The sequence below is a fragment of the Rousettus aegyptiacus genome, unplaced genomic scaffold, assembly GCF_014176215.1.
Source record: "Rousettus aegyptiacus isolate mRouAeg1 unplaced genomic scaffold, mRouAeg1.p scaffold_m13_p_3, whole genome shotgun sequence".
Lineage (NCBI taxonomy): Eukaryota > Metazoa > Chordata > Mammalia > Chiroptera > Pteropodidae > Rousettus > Rousettus aegyptiacus.
This window is the reverse complement of record NW_023416306.1, coordinates 47,529,844-47,550,070: the sequence shown is the minus strand read 5'-3', so window position 1 is coordinate 47,550,070 and position 20,227 is coordinate 47,529,844. Positions and strand designations below refer to the sequence as shown.

Here is a 20,227-nt window from a genome sequence, read left to right as displayed (position 1 = left end):
TCCCAGTGGCTGGATCCCAGGGTAGGATCTTCCTGTCCTACTTAGGAAGATCTTTGACATTAAAAAGTATAAATAAATGTAAAGGGTTGAAAAGGCCAATAATTTTACTGTGTATATAACTCTAGTTGACAAACAAAAAGAAAATTCAAAGGGTTGCATAATGCTTTTAAGAGCATAGGAAGGTTCAAAATTGAAAGTGAGAAAACAACGCATTCGAACAAATGAATTTGAAAGCATCCTTCCCTCAACTCTAGTCTTTCTGCCTATTGTTCTCTTTCTGGTGATTATTTCCAGGAAAAAAGTATACACTTGTACCTGCAAATATATCTATCACTGTGTACGTGTGTATGATTCTCTCTATATATACAGATTCCATAAAATTTTCTTCATATAATTCTATACAGAGAGAATATGAAGAATCCAAGTATACACACACAGACATGCATGCTTTACAGAGTTATCCCAAAGGATAACTCTTTATCTATGCCCATATTCCACACCTTGTTTTTGTTCACATATGTGGGGACATTTCTGTGCATCAACTACTTACTACACAGGTGCCTAATTCTTTTTAATGTCTGACAATTGTCCACTTTATGGGTACGCTCTAATTTTTAAACCAGTTCCTTAGTGATGAGCACTGAAGTTCTCAGCTTTTTGCCACTAAGAGCAAAGCCACCATAAAGCTATTTGTCGACATATCTTGGCAGAATATGGGGGCGGGGTATGGTGGACATACCCATATGGTCAAAATCAAAGTGTTCTGCTAAGGTAGCCTTCAGAGAGACAGCACTCATTTCTACTTTCACAGGGCTATTCTGAGGCTGGAAATAAAAACATTTGGAAGATTTCAAAGTGCTGTAATATAGATATAGGGGCGTATCCCAAGGTATAAGGAAAATCTGTTCTACAGCATTGTTCTGGGGAAAGTGTCCATAGAACATCATTTTTAGGATTTGATGATGGAGCCACTGAGGATGTCATTCAAACCAGTTTTGCTAGAATATCATGTTTGGTGGGCCTCAAAGCACCTAGAAATAGATCTCATCATGGATAGAATCATAGCTCTTGAAGGAATCTCAGAGATGAGGATTTTTCAGAATTGTTTTGTGGAGTGAAGATACCCACAAAACATTTACAAAAATGAATTCTTCCATGAAAGTGTAGGCTAACCAAAAAATATGAGAGCAGAGCCGTTCTTTAGTATTGTGGTAGCACATGCCCTTCTCCCAAACGGGGCAAAGGCTAGTAAATCCTAATACACAAAATAGTATTCCTAGTCAAGACTTCTATCATATTGAAATGCCTGCTGCTTAGTGAGCTATATAAGGTGCGGGCCTGTCTAGGGCTTTGGGTGGAGTAATTTAAAACAAGAGAAGATTGGTGATGAAAAAGTCTACCTTTTAATGGAAATGCACGAAGATATAGAGGACACTAAAAAATTTCTAAATAATTTGCAAAGAACAAGTGAAATATCTTTATCGACACAGGTGTAGCTCTTCCTGACATGTGAGTAAAGGAAATCCATGCAAGGTGTGAAAGGGCAGAAGACTGGCAGTAAAGGTAAGAAAATGCATCCTCAAGAACACGATCTAAATGAACTGTGGAGTGTGGGACACTCTAAGCTATCAGGCTTTTGTGGGTCAGTGTATACATCCCTCTCAACAAAACAAAACAAAACAAAAACAACAACAAAAAACCCAAAAAACCTACCTAACAGTCTGCCATGAATGACTAGACTACCAGGTGACTAGAAACAGCATCCCTAAGGCTTTATTATAGTACCATATGGACCCATGAAAAGTTCTAATTACCAAAGGTGGTGGCAGAATAACAGCCCCCCCAAAGATATCCATGTCTAATCCCTAGAATTTGTGAATATGTTACAATCCATGGCAAACGGAATTAAGATTGCTACTCAGCTGACCTTGAGCTAGGGAGATGAACCCAGATTAACCAAGTAGGCCTAGTCTAATGACAGAAGTCCTTAAACGTAGAAGAGAGGGCCCCAGTCCAAGCTAGTGGCATAGGAAAATCCTAAACTCACCTCCTCCCATAGCTACAACTACATACACAATTCCTTCTAAAACCCCCCAAAACTAGCTGAGTGACATCTACACATTGGGCAAACGAGGAAGAAAACCCATCTAGAGGCAGGTATGAGAAGCAATCTCACCACAAACCTCACCCTTAGTGTGACTACCCACAACTAAGAAGGAACTCAAAACCAGAGCTTCTCCCTGTGGAGTGACGGGTTTGAACCCCACACCAGGCACCTCAACTTTTAAGATGTGCTCCTAAAACGTCTAGCTACGAAAACCAATGGGGATTATGTCCACAAGACCCACAGGGCTACAGTGAATTGAGAAAGGGCTCTTAAACGGTTTGCACACTTGGACTCTGACCCCAGGACCCAGTGCAGAGGCAGCGGATTGAGAGGCACCCAGACTTTATGTGAAAGAGGCTTATTTTAAATCACTGGCCAGAGGGGCAGACCACTACTTTAACACCAAATCGAAGGGCTAACTGTAATCCTTTCCAAAAACCTCTGAGGGCTGGCATTATCTTTGTACTCTCCCTCTGCCACATTTAGAGTGCAAGTATCTCCCAGAAGACAGCTTATCTACCAAAGATAACACAGCCAAAAACCACATATCCGCTACCCTGGTTTTTGTGACTGTTGCCCCATGGGACACCTCTAGATTGCTTGGCTCTAGTGATCAGTGGGGTTTTGGTTGCAGTCTTCACAGCACCCTCTATATTTACATACCTTAAAAGCTGCTGCATGAGGATCTGGCCTCCAATTGGCCTGAATATAGGGGCTGACTGAGATTCTCCCCTTTGGGACGGTGATAGGTCTTGTCATACCCTGAACTACTAGGAGCCACTAAAAACAAAATAGGCTGCTTAGACAATTATAAAGGTTTAAGAGACAGACAAAAACTAGAGTAGTGTTGAATGATAAGGTTCATCTCCTACCCAAGACCACTCCTTTAAGACTGGGAGAGGTGGGTGTTTTTTTTTTTTTTTTTTTTTTTTTTTTCCCCGAGAGAGTAACACAGAAATCAACATAGTCACAGGACAACAAAGATACAAAGGAATATTTTCCAAATGAAAGAACAAGATAAAACCTCAGAAAATGTCCTTAATGAAATGGAGCTAAGTGATTTACCTGCAAGAGTTCAAAATAATGGTTGTTAAGATGCTTACTGAACTTGGGACAAGAATGGATGTGCACAGTGAGAATTTCAACAAAGAGATACAAATGTACAAGAAAGTACCAAACAGAAGTCACAGAGCTGAAGAACATAATAACGGAACTGAAAAATACACTAGAAGTGTTCAACAGCACACTGCAAGAAGCAGAAGACTCGATAATCTTGAAGACAGAGCAGCAGAACTCACCCAATTAGAGCAGTAAAAAAGAATGAAAAAAAGTGAAAATATGGTAGAGACCCATGAGACAATATAAAGCACACAAAATCTGCATTATAGGGGTACCAGCAATAATGGCTGAAAAATTCCCTAACCTGGGAAGGGAAACATACACCCAGATCCAGGAAACCTAGGGAGTGCCAAATAAGAAGAACCCTAACAGACCCATATTAAGGCACATTATAATTACCATGTCAAACATTAAAGACAAGGAGAGAATCTTAAAAGCAGCAAGAGAAAAACAAATTGATACAAAGAAACTCCTATAAGACTAAAGGCATATCTTTTTCAGCAGAAACTTTGCAGGCTGGAAGGGAGTTGCATCATATTTTCAAAGTGCTGAGAAAAAAAAGAAAAGAAAAAAAAAACCTTCCAGCCAATACTATCCTACCTACAAAGTTATCATCCAGAACTGGAGAGGTAAAGACCTTTCCAGATAAGCGAAAGCTAAAGGAGTTCACTATCCCTAAACCAGACTTACAAGAAATGTTAAAGGAACTACTTCAAGAATATTTACACACACATCATCGGAGGACCTAAATATATAACGCAAATATTAACATAGACAGCAATACGATAATAGTATTAAATTTTAATACTCCCGTTTCATCATCCAGACAGAAAATTACTAAGAAAACACCAGCCTTAAATGACATTTTATACCAGATGGACTTAGAAGTTATATACAGAATATTCCATCCAAAAGTTACAAAATACACCTTCTTCTCAAGTACACATGGAACATTCTCCAGGACAGACCATTTGGGAGGTCACAGGGGAAGCCTTAATACATTTAAGGAGATTAAATATAAAGCATCTTTTCTAACCATGATGGTATAAAACAGAAATCAATTACAAGAAGAAAACTGGAAACTTCATATACATGTGGAGATTAAACGTACTACGATACAACCAAAGGGTCAACAAAAAATTCAAAGAAAAATAAAAAATATCTTGATAGAAATGAAAATGGAAGTATAACATATCAAAACTTATGAGATACAGAAAAGCAGTTCTAAAAAGGAAGTTCACAGCAGCAAATACCTACAATCGAGAAGCTAGAAAGATCTCAAATAGTCTAATTTATACCTTGAGGACTTAAAAAAAAAAACAAATAAAGTCCAAAGTTAATAGAAGGAAGAAAATAACAAATACCAAAGTGAAAATAAGTGAAACAGAGAATAATAAAACAATAGGAAAAGTTCAATGAAACTAAAAGCTGGTTCTTTGAAAAGATAAACAAAACAGACAAACCTTTAGTTAGACTCTCCAAGAAAAAAGGGAGAGGACTCAACTAGAATCAGAAATGAAAGAAGAGACATAACCACTGATAACCATGAAAATACAAGGATTATGAGATTACTATGAACAATTAATTATATGACAGAAAATTTGACAACCTAGAAGAAATGGACAAATTTCTAGAAATATACAACTACTGTATATTACCAGTGTACGATATACCGTATTGTGAATAAATAGAAAATCTGAACAGACTGATTAGTAAGGAGATTGAATCAGTAACTGAAAACCTCCCAAGAAACAAATCCGGGACCAGGTGGCTTCACTGGTGAATTCCACCACCAAACATTTAAGAAAAATTATCTGTTAATCTTAAACTCTTCCACAAAATAGAAGAGGAGGGAACACTTTTTTAAAACTCATTTTAGAAGGCTAGCACCCCGGATGAACATAAATGTAAAAATCCTCAACAAAATATTAGCAAACTATATTGAACAATACGTGAAGGCTCACACATCATGATCAAGTAGAATTTATTTTAGGGATGCAAGGATGGTTCAACATTCATAAATCAATCAATGTGATAGATACACTGCATTTAAATGAAGGATAAAAAATGTGATCTCAATAGATGAAGAAAAAGCATTTCACACAATTCAGCAATCAATTATGAAAAAAAACCAACAAAATGAGTAGAGAGAACACAGCGCAACATAATATATGACAAGCCCACAGCTAACATCATACTCAACAGTGAAAGCAAAAAGCATCCTAAGATCGGAAACAAGATAAGGATGTCCACATTCACTACTTTTACTCAACATAGTACTGGAAGCCCTTGCCAGAGCAACTAGGCAATGAAAAGAAAAAGGCGGCATCCAAATCAGAAAAGAAGAAATGAAACTTATCACTGTTTGCAGATGATATGGTATCAGAGAGAACCCTAGAGACATCCCTCAAAAAACTGTTAGAATAAACAAATACAGTAAAGTTATAGGATGTAAAATCAACATGCAAAATTCTGTTACATTTTTATACACTACTAATCAGAGATTTTTAAAAATTCCACTTATTTATTTTTAAATATTTTCATTTCATATTTTTAATATTTTAATGTTAATATTTTATTCATTTTTTTATTTATATGTACAGTTTCAACTGCATCAAGAATAAAATGCCTAAGAATAAGTGTAACCAATGAGGAAAGACTTGTACACTCAAAATAAGATATTGATGAAAAACACTGAAGAAGACAAATAAATGGAACTGAAGGAATTAGCACTGTTAAAATATCCATACGATCCAAAGCACTCTACAGATTCAATGCAATCTCTATCAAATTCCAATGGTATTTTTCACAGAAATAGAACGAACAATCCTAAAACTTGTATGGTTAGTGGGAATGTACATCAGTGCTGTCACTACGGAAAACAGTAGGGAGAGTCCTCCCCAAATTAAAAACTACTGTATGATCCAGCAATTCTACCTTTGGGTATTTATCTGAAGAAAATGAAAACAGTAACTCAAAGATATGTGTACCCCCATGTTCACTGAAGTATTATTTACAATAGCCAAGAAACGGGAACAACCTATCAAGAGATGAATGGATAACGAAAATAAACTGACAGATAAAATGAGAAGACAGCTATTTGAAAACAAATTAGAAATATGGTTCTAAAACAAGGAGCTATGTAGCTGAGACAGATTATATAGACTATTCGTCAAATGCTACGTAGGATATTAAAATTAGCTAATTATCATAAGAAATTGAAAATGGTTAAATTAATGAATAAAAGGCAGAATCACTCAAAGGAATAATACTGTGGACAGATGTGGGTATGGAGAAACACTTATGTACACTGCTGGCAAAAGTATAAACTTTATTCTCTGTGATAATCAGGTATGTTATCAGATGTTTTAAAACGTTCGCAATGATTTATGGGTAAGAAAGTTCAGGACAGCATTATTTAGAGTGAGATTAATACACGTAGGTACATTCAATAATGAATGGTAATATACATAGTTGTGGAAAATGTGATTGCTATGGGAAAATATTCATAATAAACAAAAATCTTGAGATAAAACAGTATGCTATACTCATAAACAAAATACTTACATATAAAAAAACTAGAAGGAAACTTCTCAAAATATTAAATGTATATAGGGTAATAAAATTATACAAATTTTCCTTTTGTAAAAAATATTTTCTAGGTTTTCTGTACTAAGTATGTAAATAGGAAGAAACCTAATACCTTTTTTAAAAACCGTATCTATTCTGTTTTGCATGGCAGACAACAAACCCGTGAGATTTTTCACTTTGAGAAGAGGTATGGGGTAAAATATAATTAGGTGAGAGGGCATTTTAGATTTTTGAAGGTGGATTTAACCTTTGAAATATTAAGGTTATCAGTCAAGTTGTGACTAAGTTAAGACAAGGGAGGTACCTGCCTTAGGTGCAAAATTTAAGAGGCCACCAAAACTCAGTAATCGAGATAAATAATATTCTAATGCAGTATTTAAAAAAACTCAAAATTAATGCCAAAAAAAAAAATGTATGATGAACAAAATATCAACATTTTAAACCAAGCTGATCCATGAGGGATAAAATGGACCACAGTTCCAACTCAGTGGGACTATTATTTTCTAAAGCAGTGTTTTTAGAAGTGTGGTCCCGGGCCCACCAGCAGCAGTATCCCCTGGGAACTTGTTAGAAATACTGACTCTGAGACCCCACCACAGGCTACTGAATCTGAACCTCGGCGATGGAGCCCAGTTAAAAACGCTCTATCAATCCCTCCTGGTTAGAGAACCACTGTGCTAAATAAAAGAGCAGACAGGAGGAGGTATTAATCACATTGATGGTAGAAAATGTATAATTACACTGATTTTCAAAGGCAACCTTCAGTGAACCCCTTTATATGCTTGGGAGGGGGGCATGTTTAGTACCTCAGTTTTCCTGAGGAGGAAAAGGAGCTTGAGCTGGGTTAAGTATAATGTCCAAAGTCGCCTGGCAAGGACATGGTAGAACAGAGACTGGAATCCAGATCTGCCTAATGTCTGTTCTGTTCACCTCTGTGGAGACATCAAGGCAGGTGGCAAGGGGCAGAGCAGTGGAGGAACCCAACGCCTGAGCTTACCCTCTGACTCTGACTCCTCTTCATCTTCCTCTTCCTCCTCTTCATTGCTTTCGTCCTCGCTCTCTTCCTCTTTGGCAATTTTCTGCCGCGCACTCTTAAACACGGACTGTAAGACGATGGAGTCTTCATAGATCTAAAAGGTCGAAGCAGCATCTGGTAAAAACTGCAAGCTGAAGGCCCAAGATTCACAAGTGCAGCATGCTTTTCCCTTCCTTACGCAAAACACCAGCTTTATTTTACGTGAGTTTTAGTAGAAACATCAATGTTAGCTTTTACGCTGACAGGAAAACCAAACAGGAAAATACCCAAGTCAAATATGGACACACATATTCTTACAGGAGAAAGTCCATATGCAGTTGCAATAATTTCAGAGTGCGTGTGCGCACACATGCACACTTGGGAGAGAAGGGTGGACTTCCATAACATATCCTCTCATTTTTGACACAGACAGTATTTAAAAAACTGTATTTCTTATTTGCATTGATCAAATACTGTGGCAAAACAACCTTCTTTAAAATGCAATTGTGCTAACACAATGGCGACTATTCCTTATTACTGAATTTATCAGTACCAGCCAATACTATTCCAATCAATATATTTGTGTATGCACACACCTGAGCAGAGTTCCTGAGAGATATATAAAATTCAAAAACAGTCCTTTTTCTCAAAAAATTAAAAACAGAAGTACAATAGGATCTAGCGATCCCACTTCTGGGAATATGTCCAAAAGAACTGAAAATAAGGTCTCAAATAGATGTTTGCACACCCATGTTTACATCAGCGAAGAGGTGGAAGCAAACTAAATATCCATCAATGGATGGATAGATGAACAAAATGTATATACATACAATGGAATATTATTCGATCTTAAAAAATAAGGACATCCTGTCATACGCTACAACATGGATGAACCCTGGGGACATTAGGCTACGTAAAATAATGAGCCAGTCATAAAAAGACAAATACTGAACGATTCCACTTATGTGAGGTATCTAAAGTAGTCAAATTCATAGAAATAGAAGTACAATTGGGGTTATCACAGGCAGGGGGAGGGGGAGATGGGGAGTTGTTGTATAATCGGTACAGAATTTCAGTTTTACAAGATGAGAAAAGTTCTGAAGACCTGTTGTACAACAGTGATAATACACTGAACATTATTGAACTACACACTTAAAAATGGCGAAGATGATAAATTTTATGTGTTTTAACACGATTAAGTAAAAAATAAAGAACAAGGGAAAAAATGATCCTTGTTCTCTAGGAACATATTCTTTTATTGTAAAGATGAGCCACACACCAGGCAACTTGTGGTGAAACCCAAATAATATAGCCCAATAGGAAGACAGAGGATCAGGGGGACAGCACTGAGATGAGGCCACCGGTGTGGAACTGGCCAGAGACATCAGAGCCGAGCTGGAGGATTTCGTCAAAGAACAGAGAGGAAATGGGCTTTTTAGTAAAGGAGAGTAAGAGAGAAAGGGGGAGTGGGGAGGGGGGGAGGGCAGGAATAAAAAAGATGCACCTGGGATTGTGCCAATGTCAACTTCCGAGTTATGATATTGGACTATGTTACACAACATGTTACTATCTTGTGATGAGCTCAAGGGTACACAGGCTCTCTATTATTCCTTACAACTGCATGCATGTCTTGGAAGCAGGTGTTTAGGGGAGCAGTCTGACTGACTGTACTATGAACTGTTTAGGTGGAGGGGCAGCAGAAAACGAGGCTAAAGAGTCAGAGTAGGGTACGACTTTAGAAACTATCCTATGGAGAATAAGTTCATTCTAGACTTTAATAGTGCATGGGTAACTGCAAAGCTGCTGAGCAGCAGATGGACAGGATAAGAAAGTGGTTAGAAAAAGATAAACTACTATGCAGGATGGACTGGGAGGGAAGCCTGTCAAGAGGCCATTTATCACCCCATTTCAAGTGTAAGAGAGTGAGTGTGGGCAGACAGGGAGGTTGTGGGACTGGAAAGGGACAGGGTACATATCACGACATTGCCACAGTATTATAAAGAACCCAAAAATCTATCCAGAAACTATCAATGGTCAGTCAAAAAGACTTCCCTGTTGACACGTGTCTTTACCATGTCCTGGTTTTCATCTTCCTTTGAAGAGTGTCTTAAAAACCCGAGGTTTGTTTTCTAGACTTACTGTTTTGGTCAAGATACTACTACTGTTAACTGCTGTTAACCTAGCAATGTACAGTGTGTTCATGGCACATCCTGAGAATTCCCATTCTCCAGGTTAGGGACCGGCGTGACACTGCACTGGTTGGCAGGCACGCTGACCTTTCTTCTTGTTCCTTCCACTCCATGGGTATGGAGGCATCAGGCCAGAAAAATAGATAGGAAAACGGGAGTCCCTAAAAAAGGTGACTGGAATTGAGGTGTAATTTTAGTGAAAGTGTCACCCCCCCTAGTTATTTTAGTATATAAGTGTCACTTATATAGTCTCATGCTTGCTTACTTTGGAGACAGAGAGTAAAGAGAATTGCAATTGGCCTGATGAAAAGCATTTTTCGTTAAGCAATTAAGGCAATGGTTATTATTTTTTTTCTGTATTTTTGTTTTAAATTATAGTAGTTCCAGCTCCTGATGCAAGTTACAATCAGAAAAATGAAGGTAAATATAATTGAAGGCACAATCTCTAATCTATGAAAGCAAAAACTGGACCTCCCACCTTTAAGCCTCACAATAAGTGATTTACTTGAATCCTTCCCTCTAATTAGAAGCAGAGGCTTTAAGGAAAGCATGAGTAGGAGTTAGCATAGCTATGGTACAGAGGAGGTGGCATTAATGTAAAAATGCCAAAGCATCAATTTTCTTATATAGGTAACACAGAATATAGGCTTTTCGTTTTCATTTTTCTTTTGCCAGGGTAGTAACAATGGTTCAAATGGTAAAAAAACGAAAATATTTTACTTAAAAGAACATAAGCACTACAGACAGACCTGGGATCCCTCCAAGTTGAACGTCTGAGCATTATGACAGAGAAGCATGACATCCTTCTCCAGGTCGCCCAAGCTCCGATACTTATGATTACGAATTCTTTCCTAATGAAAATTTTGGATAAACAGAGGAAAGAAGAGGTAGAGAAAATGCAACAATCATTACTTGGTTAACAAACCCTGGGTTTCCCTTTCTCATCTCAGCACACAGCCCTGCCAGGGACGTGCGGGGCAACTCCAGAGGGTGCTGTTCACTGAGCCCACCCTCCCACCAGCACTCCTTCCTGTGTGGGGGAGGAAGGACTGTATGATGGGGAAGAGAAAGAGCAATGGGTCTGGAAAGGCTGAAACTTCTTAAATAAGATGCAATATAATAAAATATGAGCTCTCGGTATGATGATTAAATAACACACACGTAAAAGGCACAAGGACATCCCAACCTTTCTAGTGACGAGCCCTGCAAGGGTGTCAGCAGCTGTCAGACAAGATGCCTCCGCCATGTCGTATCTTCATTTAAGTGAATGTACGTTTCTCCTTTATTAAAAATAAGTTTGTAAACAGAATAGCTACCTTTATTTTTTTGAAATCCACCGGCTTCCTAATTAGTTCATAGTATTCTGGTAATTCTTTCCTTGAAGGTAACTGAATGAAGACTTCACTGAGCTGTCGCCCTGAACTGTAGGGTGAGGGAAACAAACAAAAACATAACAACAGATCATGCACCACCGAGGAAAGGTTTTATTTCAGAAAATGTCAAAAAAGCAAATTGGCATCCCATGCATTTACACGTGGGGCTCTTTAAATCAAGGAAAATTCTACAGCTCTACTGGAGATTAATGTCCCTTACGCGAAATTCAAAATCACATTAAAATTCCATTAGGTCCCCACTCTGTCACACATATGATATGAGAAGTCCACTGTGGATTTCTCTTTCAGAGCAAATATGTCTCTTCATTTGTATAGAAACATTTAAAATAGCCTATTCGAAGGCGGGGAGAGGGGAGGTAGATAGAGGTAAAAGGGATCAAATATTTGGTGACAGGAGGAAATCTAACTACGAGTGGTAAATGCACAATGCAATATATGTATGACATACTGTTGAAGTGTACCCTTGAAACTTATTGGATTTTGTTGATCAATGTCACCCCAATAATTTTTAATAAAAAAAAAAAATATCCCATTCAACCAAAATTCCATTTTCAAATGAATTTGAATTGGTAAAAACAAAAACAAAACAGGCTTTATTCCCACATTCCTTTGTCTTCATATTTACTTTTTATTTAGAAAATATGTTGGAATATACTCTGGAACTCAAAAGAAAGGCTTTTGTATGTACCTAGTGACTGCCTATCTTTTCAGTCTTGTTCCTCTTAGGGTATTTCACACACTGTGTACCACGCATAGCTTTATTATTTGCCAGAGGAACCCTTTCATCTCACCTAACTGTACTTCTGTGTGTATGGAACAATTTGGGCAGAAAAGAACAAACGTGTTTAGCAAGTGTGGATGCCTGATGTTTCTGCGATTAATGCTGCACCCTCCTCCTGAGTGCATGGTATTTGCAAGCAGATTTAATGGCAACAAATGCTTAGCATTTTGTAATTTTAAAAAACAGACTAGAAAGCAACATAAGCTTTTAATATCATTTAATATCAGAAGCGGACATGGTTAAAGGAATAAAATATACGTAATTTAGATTTAAGAGCCTAATATCTGCCTTGGCCTATCCAGATCAATAACAGCTTGTGAGATATAGTGTAGTCATTTTTCACAAAAATTTCAACTTTTCTTATGATGCCATATCTATCTCCTTTGTGAAGCCAGAAATATCAAAAAAATAACCATAAATCACTGCCATATAAATTTCAGAAGGTGATTCTAGGAGTGTGAGAGAATGCTAGAAGCAACAGTAAAAAATGAGTGACAATGTGCTGTTTTAATCCATAGTCCCAGTTGTATAATTAAAAAATAATCATGATGACAGTTATCATAAAAAAAGGCATGCGCAGTAACTCAAATGGTTGCCTAGCAACCAGTGGGGAAAATGCTGAAGTGCAAAGGGGCTGCATAAATTAACTGAAAATCCTCTGTCAAAAGGATAGGCGAGCTTTTCTGTTTTACTGGGTCACTGTTTTATTTTATTTTTTAATGCATATATAGGCTTCATGAATACTAAAATGGGACAAACACATGAGGTTTAAGAAGACTGCAGTTTAATAGGGAACTGGATTTTTAAATCATTCTGGCAAGAACCAAGGTGTTCTTGCATACTAATAGCCACCCCTACCCTCCTTCCCAGGTTGAGAAATGCATTTGTACCTCCATAAGTTACACCACATAAGTATATGACAAAACCTACTTTACTTACTGTGACCTTCAACATAGGGTCACAATTTCTGGTCTATTCTTTTTCTACCACCCTGAGATTTATATATACAAACATTTTACCTATTTGAAAAGGAATATCTGAAAGGGAATTTATAGTATTAGTTTTTCTATTTCTATCAGTGACTTCTTTTTAATTAGCACTCTTTATAACTCAGCAACAATCAAAAAGTCAGGTCTCTTTGTAATCTTGGACTTAACACCTGACCCTCCATGACATCCGCATGGTGTCATTTTCTACACTGCCAACAGATGGTGTCATTTTTCTATTGACAGATTACAATAGAAAGTACATCTTTGCTTTGTACACCTGTGATGGACATATTCTTAATTTCAACTGTGCCACTGGTAAAGAAAGAAATAAGCAGCAGGCACCAAGAGTGTGATTTTCTAACAGGGCCAAAATACCTACAACAATCTTGGTCTGACATATCTGTCCTCAGGTCAGAATTCTAGATTCTATATGGAGACCAGTCCAGAGTTAACATGTACTCATAAAGGAGACAGCTGACTATTCTGAGACTGAAGGCCAAAACTGTAAAATGAGACAGATTGATTCTGTTTCAAAATAATCCTATCCCACTTCCTTTTTTTTTTTTTTTTTTTGTCTCCTAAGGACAGAGGACATGGGCAAAAGGAAAACCTGAAAGCTGTCTAAGCAAATCTTCGTATGGCTATGTTGGCTCCAACATTGTTTAAACATCTCAGTTTGGCTTTCAAAGCCCTCCTCAGCTCATTCTCTGCAAATCGAATTTGTACAATTGACCTGATTCTTCTCCTATGTACCTCCGAGTACCAGGGTCTTTTTCCTGTATACCCAAAATACCATGGCCGATCCCCCTTTATGACTAATTCCAAGTCTCCAGAGCTGATCCACCTCTCACTTCATGGCTGGAAGGGTCTCTAGCCTTTTCTCCTCTTCAAATATTTTATTATCCATCTAGGATCAATAACTCATTCTCCATAAAAATGGAAGAAATTCTCAGTATTAATTAAACGAATTCTCAGTACATCACTGCTCAGAATTAATTGTTCTATGTATTTTTTTCTCTCCTCCACACTGGGTGTGAAAACCCTTCTCCCCATCCCTATGAGAGGCAATGGATCTGATGGCCAGCTTAGGCAGGAAAGGCCAGGAGGTCGTGGAGGACATCCAGCTATTCCTACAGAATGCACAGAGGTCATACGACCACTCATTAATGAATAGCTACACCAACTTGTATCTTTGTAAATTAAAGGTTAAAAATAATTAAAAAAAAAATGGAAGTGAAGCACCCTGATAAGAGTTGTAAATTTTTGGCATTTCTTACTCAAACTTAAGCTGCGCAAAGGCTTTTTCAATATACCTTTTCAAATGCTTTTTTTTTTTTTTTTTTCCAGTGCTGGAATTTTTTTTTTTTAAAGTACAGAACAATGGACTAATTGTACAGTGGTTTGCAGAAGGTGTTCTGTTTCTGTTGAAATGCTTATCCTACCCCCGAGGTATTTTCCATTATGTGATTTTATACAATTTAAGGCCTAAGTATAAATTGTTACCTCTAAGTGTGCTGCTTCCCATCACAAAAGTGATACCCACCACACCCCTCCTTCAAAAAAGGATTCCACTGACGGTCTATAATTTCAGATCTATCTTGTACAATGATCTATAATAGAATAAGAAATGTGACCCTGATAAGAGATAGGGAGAAGTATAACTGAAAATACAAAATTTAAAGGAACTCAATGCGCGTAATGAGTTTACAGGTGCCAGTAGGCATGCACATTTCCTCCAGAGGTCAGTGGGCACAGGGACACATGTTCATGATGACATGTTGTGTGAGATGGAAAAGCCCTCTGCGGTTTGAAACCCTGCCTGTATAGCTTATACTTTTACACACACACACACACACACACACACACACACACACACACACACTGAGATGCACTCTGCTATGCTTCATCTGGGAACATTTTTTTCCCCATTACCTCCATAAACCAAATGGCAAAAATTTCACATCTATTCTACTATGATTCTAAAATGCTGACTGCATACATTACAAACATTACATCAATATCAGGTTTACCTCTGATTACAGTTTAGGTATAGCTAGAAGAGAGCAGAAGATTGAAATGATATCTAAGAAACCACTCCTTTAAAGTTCTGAATATCATACCTTTTCAACAAGCCCAAACCAAAAAGATATATTGGGTGAGAGTCTTTCCATTTTTTTTTTCCCCTTGCTTTTATGATTTGCTTTTTATCTTCCCCAGGTGATCTGCTGACAAGTATTTCTAATACATACTTGTGAAAAAGAAATTTTAACTAAAATTGAAATAGGTTTCGTTAATGAATATAAAAATGGGGCTACCTTGCCTCTGTAAGAAAATGTCGCAATTTAGAATACCCACACTTGGAGTTGGAAGGATTCTACAGAAAAGTTATTACAGTCCTAAAGGAATCAAACACAGGAGATCATTCGGGAAGAAAACTCCAAAATTGGGTCAACATCAGAGGGCAGTAGGTGAAAGCAAGATGCCACTTTTCAAGGTCAGATTCCTGTGAGGTTTTAATACATTTCATTTAAAAATGCACTTAGAGTAGCATCCCATTTATCCAGAAAGCCCCAGCAACCCAAGTCAGCCATAGTTAGGTATCACAAGCACCTTCATTCCACATTCACTACTGAGATCTCTCATCTGACTCTCATTGAGTAGTGGCTGGTGGTATTCCTACGAAGCGTGGAAAGCTGACATCCTAGCCTCTTCAAGCACAGATGAGGTAATAGCAAAGCAGAAAAGAATGGGTATAGGCTTGCTTTTGGCAGAATTGGTAGTGTTAAAAATCACCAAGGGTTATTTATGTGAAGGACTGTACATATATAATATGCCTGAGTTATCGACAAAAATAAGATTACATCAGGTAAATGCAAGGTAAATGCCCAATGTTAGGAGGCCACATAGGGCTCACTCAGTTCCACAGGAAAAGCACTGAGGCTTTATTGAGAGTCTTAAATACAATCACACGCTGAAGCACAGTTTTACTTTTGGCAATCTACTTTAGGGTAATATGGGTACATATATATTTTGTATATATGTACATATACATAGATATATATTTGTGTGTACACATTTATGTACTGTACACATGTAAAGTGTATCTGTATAATGTATATGTATCTATATAATGTAGAAATATAATGTATATAAAATACTCTTATGTATATACATATATGCTTATATGTATATATACTCATACGTGTAGATGCCGGAGTCTAAAACTGTGTACTTGCCTTAAAGAATAGAAAAATGCTTGTTATGACATTCGCTTAAAAAAAAAAAAGAACACAGGATATCAAATTGTAAATACAGTACAACTTCAACTAGGTTTTAAAAAAGGCATTAACTAAGGACCAGGAGATATGCCAGAGCATAAACATTAATAATGGACTCTTATTCAACAAAATGAAGATTTATAATCTAATGTGATTTGGAACCATATTATCATTCATAAATAAAGTAGGTCTCAAACACTTTTATTGGGTTACCTTCTTTGAAAACATACAGTAAGTCAAAAATCTAATCTGATTTTTCCTAGAGAAATTATGTCTAAGGGGCATATGATCAACCTTTTTTAACGTTACCATAAAAAGCACATTTCGCCAGCTGGCACCTTTTAACTCTACTACCATACGAAGCCAAATAAATAATACTAATAATAACAATAGAATAATTCCACATTTTTAATATATTATGACCATCAGAATCTACATAAATTTCTATTTATTTCTTCAGAATTCTCACTGAATTTATTATTACAAATCAGAGGTGCTCTGCAGGACATGGGATTCAGAGAGTATTATTTATTTGTTTAAACAACGATTTTGCGCTGTTTGACTTTTTAGAAATAGTAACTCGGGAAATCTAGATGCTTCTCTCACTTGACATTTCATAATAGTATGTCCAAGTATAAGATTCTAACTGTCCATCTGTCTCAATGTGACAGCTAGAAGGCCTGTTGCTTCCTTGGTCAGCCACTTTACCAGCTTTCGTCACACCATTTTGTGGAACTGGACTTGACTCAGAGGATGCCTCCCTTCCAAAAGGTAAGGACCCACCTTCTCTTCCACTGACTATTCTGTCCTTTGATCTTCCCTTGTGTCTCCTCCACTTCCTAATGGTTAAAAAAAAAAAAAAAAAAAAAAAAAAAAGCTTCAAAGCTTTGAGTTGAATTGAATTGTGACCAAACTCCGAAGCCCAAAGCTTTTGCAGGCAAAGTCAAACGCCTCTCTTAAAAGGGTGGGACATAGCAGGCTCTGGAGCACTGCTCTTTCCTATAATGGACCTTATCATAAATTCTTAAGGAAGATATGAGGTATGATGCTAAAGGAATGAGGCATATTTTTCTCCCACGAATGAATATACAAGAACACATATGACCATATAACTGCCATTGCTCAGTGCAATCCATTTTTGATCAAAAAACACTTATAGAGTGTTTCTGAAGACAGTTTATAAGACTAAGAAAATGAGTTTTGTTATTTCCAGCTGGGACTTCTTCCCCTCCCTCAGAGAGAGGTCATTTATGCTGGAATTGGCCTGGAGCTTTGAGAGGCAGAGACCCTGGGCCTCTGGGCCAGGCTAATGATGGAAGTCTTGGGGAGGCCTTTTGTGCCTCAGAAAGCAAACAAACCCAAGTTTATTTGTGGGCTGCCCACCTGCTGTATGTGGGTATAATTGGCTGAGCAACATAAATAACTGTCAAGTCACCAGGAGTCAAAGTAGCCTATTCCAGTAAACATCTGAAAAGTATCAATATTTGTAATGAGAGCAAAATAAAATACTGGAATCCACATTCTCCTGAGCAGATTTTCTCTGGACTAAATGCACTTTCTGAGCTCAAAGTCACCATTTCCCAAAGTGTGATCCACAGAACATGAGCTTACTGGATTACGAACAGTATTCCCTGAAAAAAGGAGCTCGTTGGCCAAATGAGTTTGGGTAAAACTGGGCTAAACAAAGTTCAGCAGGTTACTTTTACAGCAAAACTTCTCAGAGCCTCTAATTGTCCTGGAAATTCTCCAAGATACAGGACTCAAGTGTGAGGAACAAACTCTAAGAAGCATCATTTGGGAGCATGCATGAGGCTACGTATGACCTTGCTAGGCTACAACTGCACAAGATAAACTGTCACCTTTAGGCTGTGCCCAAAGTAGCCAATACAGAGAATAAATGAAGAAAGGCTCTCCATCTAGAACTAAGATTTTCTAAAAGTGTACACACTTGGTCACACAGCCTCTCTACCCCACAGGAAAAAAAAAATATGGAATGACTGGTGCCATCATTGCTAAAAATAAATTTTGTCTAAAAGACCTTATTGGCCAGTACCGAAGAAATAGTCGATACTAACAACATAATCACAGCATCTAGGGCTGTTAATAGTTATGGAAAGAATTTAGATTTCCTGGGTGGACTATGTGGGGCTGGGCAGTGACATTAAGACAGATGGACGGACAGACACACACACACACACACACACACACACACACATTTAGTATTATTTCACCTGCATTTCTGTAACTGACACCACATTCACTTACCACTTAGGACAGAGATTCACGAGTTATCTTTAAGTTCTCCTTCTCTTACATCCAGTCTGCCCATAAGTCTTGTCAACCACACCTCTAAGTATTTTATTCTCATCTTCATACCCACTGCTATATCCCATGCTATGCCCGTCTTCTCTTGTACCCAATGACTCAGTCGTACTGAGATCCACGTGGTCTCCATGGGGGTCCTGCTCTTCCATACCGTCTTGGCTGCCTATACACATGGGACTGGGAAGCTTTGCCTTGTCCACTTCGTAACCCATACCCAGGTCTACTTGGGGAAATCTCACTCTGCCCACAAGTTGACCTGAAGCTTTCCTCATTCCTGCCCCATTCTTCCCCTCGCACCCTGTAAGTACACTTTATTCATACTCCACATCCATTATTCCTTAACAGAGCTCTTTCCAACTAAGTTTTAAGGCATTCCATTTTATTCATTTCTCCCTATTCTCAATACTTGCACAGAGACTGACACCTAGAAAATGCTCAGTGCTTTTGAACACACGAAGAAAGGATTTAAAAAATCACTTACAAAATTTGTTCATAAAAATGCAACCTCTGAACAACATGTCGAAAACTCAGGCTTCTGGGAAAAGGAAGCATGTATGACAGTCAGGGATGAGCCAGACTCTAGAGCCTGGAGGAAGCGAGCGTCCGCTCCTTATTATGGCTCTGGAAATTACGGTTTAAACATATCTTTAGTAAAATGGATTAATCTAGGTCCCAACTACCTATAGTCATAGCGTCTCCTCAAAAAATCCAGGCATGACATTGGAGGCCTGCAGTATCCTTTAAAGTTATTAATCCACTTTTCATGGTCACATGACCATTTTGATGGAAGAGGAGAAAAAGAGCTTATGTCTGTCCCTGTTCCGCGGGCTGGGTGTTTAACCTACATCATGCCATTTAGAACTTAAGATCTGCTTTCTATGTCGTGGTGGCGAAAGTGTTTACTCATTTGGGCAGTTTAAATAATGAACCAACTTGGGCAAAGTCAAGTATTTGTTGTTTCAATCCTGAAATTTGAATCCGGACTGAATTCTTTTTCATAATAGCTAAAACAATAAATTCTTGATGTCTCTCAGTACACACTATAGATGGTGCGTCTGGCTTCCAGGATTGATAGTTGTTTACTGAACACCAACAGAAAATATCGAAACAAACCAACAAACAAAAACAATAAAAACAAACAAACAGAAAAGTCCCGACGATTTTGGCCAACAGTTTCATCTATACACAGATATGTGGGTAAGTACAAATCACTCCCATTTTTAATCTCCTTATAAAGGAGAATGTCACACCTGGTGATTGGTATTCATTTTGAAATACAGAATACTTCAATACAGAATAGCTTCAATTCTTTTTCCTACTGCCCCTAGATTGGATCTTATGGTAGAGGGGGGGAAAAAGGCCATAAAGGACGTTAATGTGGAATATGGATAATAACAGCATTATATTGATATTTTTTAAAAAGTATAAGCTGACTAAAA

At 37.7% G+C, this 20,227-nt stretch overlaps 1 protein-coding gene across 10 annotated transcripts in view; it reads right to left on the bottom strand.

The window, feature by feature from the left end:
* SMARCA2 (SWI/SNF related, matrix associated, actin dependent regulator of chromatin, subfamily a, member 2) overlaps positions 1-20,227 on the bottom strand; it is a 182,586-nt gene that overhangs the window by 2,754 nt on the left and 159,605 nt on the right. For all 10 annotated transcript variants that reach the window (XM_016162639.2, XM_016162637.2, XM_016162643.2 and 7 more), the window contains 3 exons: positions 11,338-11,443; positions 10,771-10,872; positions 7,815-7,947 (listed from right to left, as the gene is read on the bottom strand). In XM_016162639.2, coding sequence (XP_016018125.1) covers positions 7,815-7,947; positions 10,771-10,872; positions 11,338-11,443 — 341 coding nt within the window. The remainder of the gene's footprint in view (positions 1-7,814; positions 7,948-10,770; positions 10,873-11,337; positions 11,444-20,227) is intronic.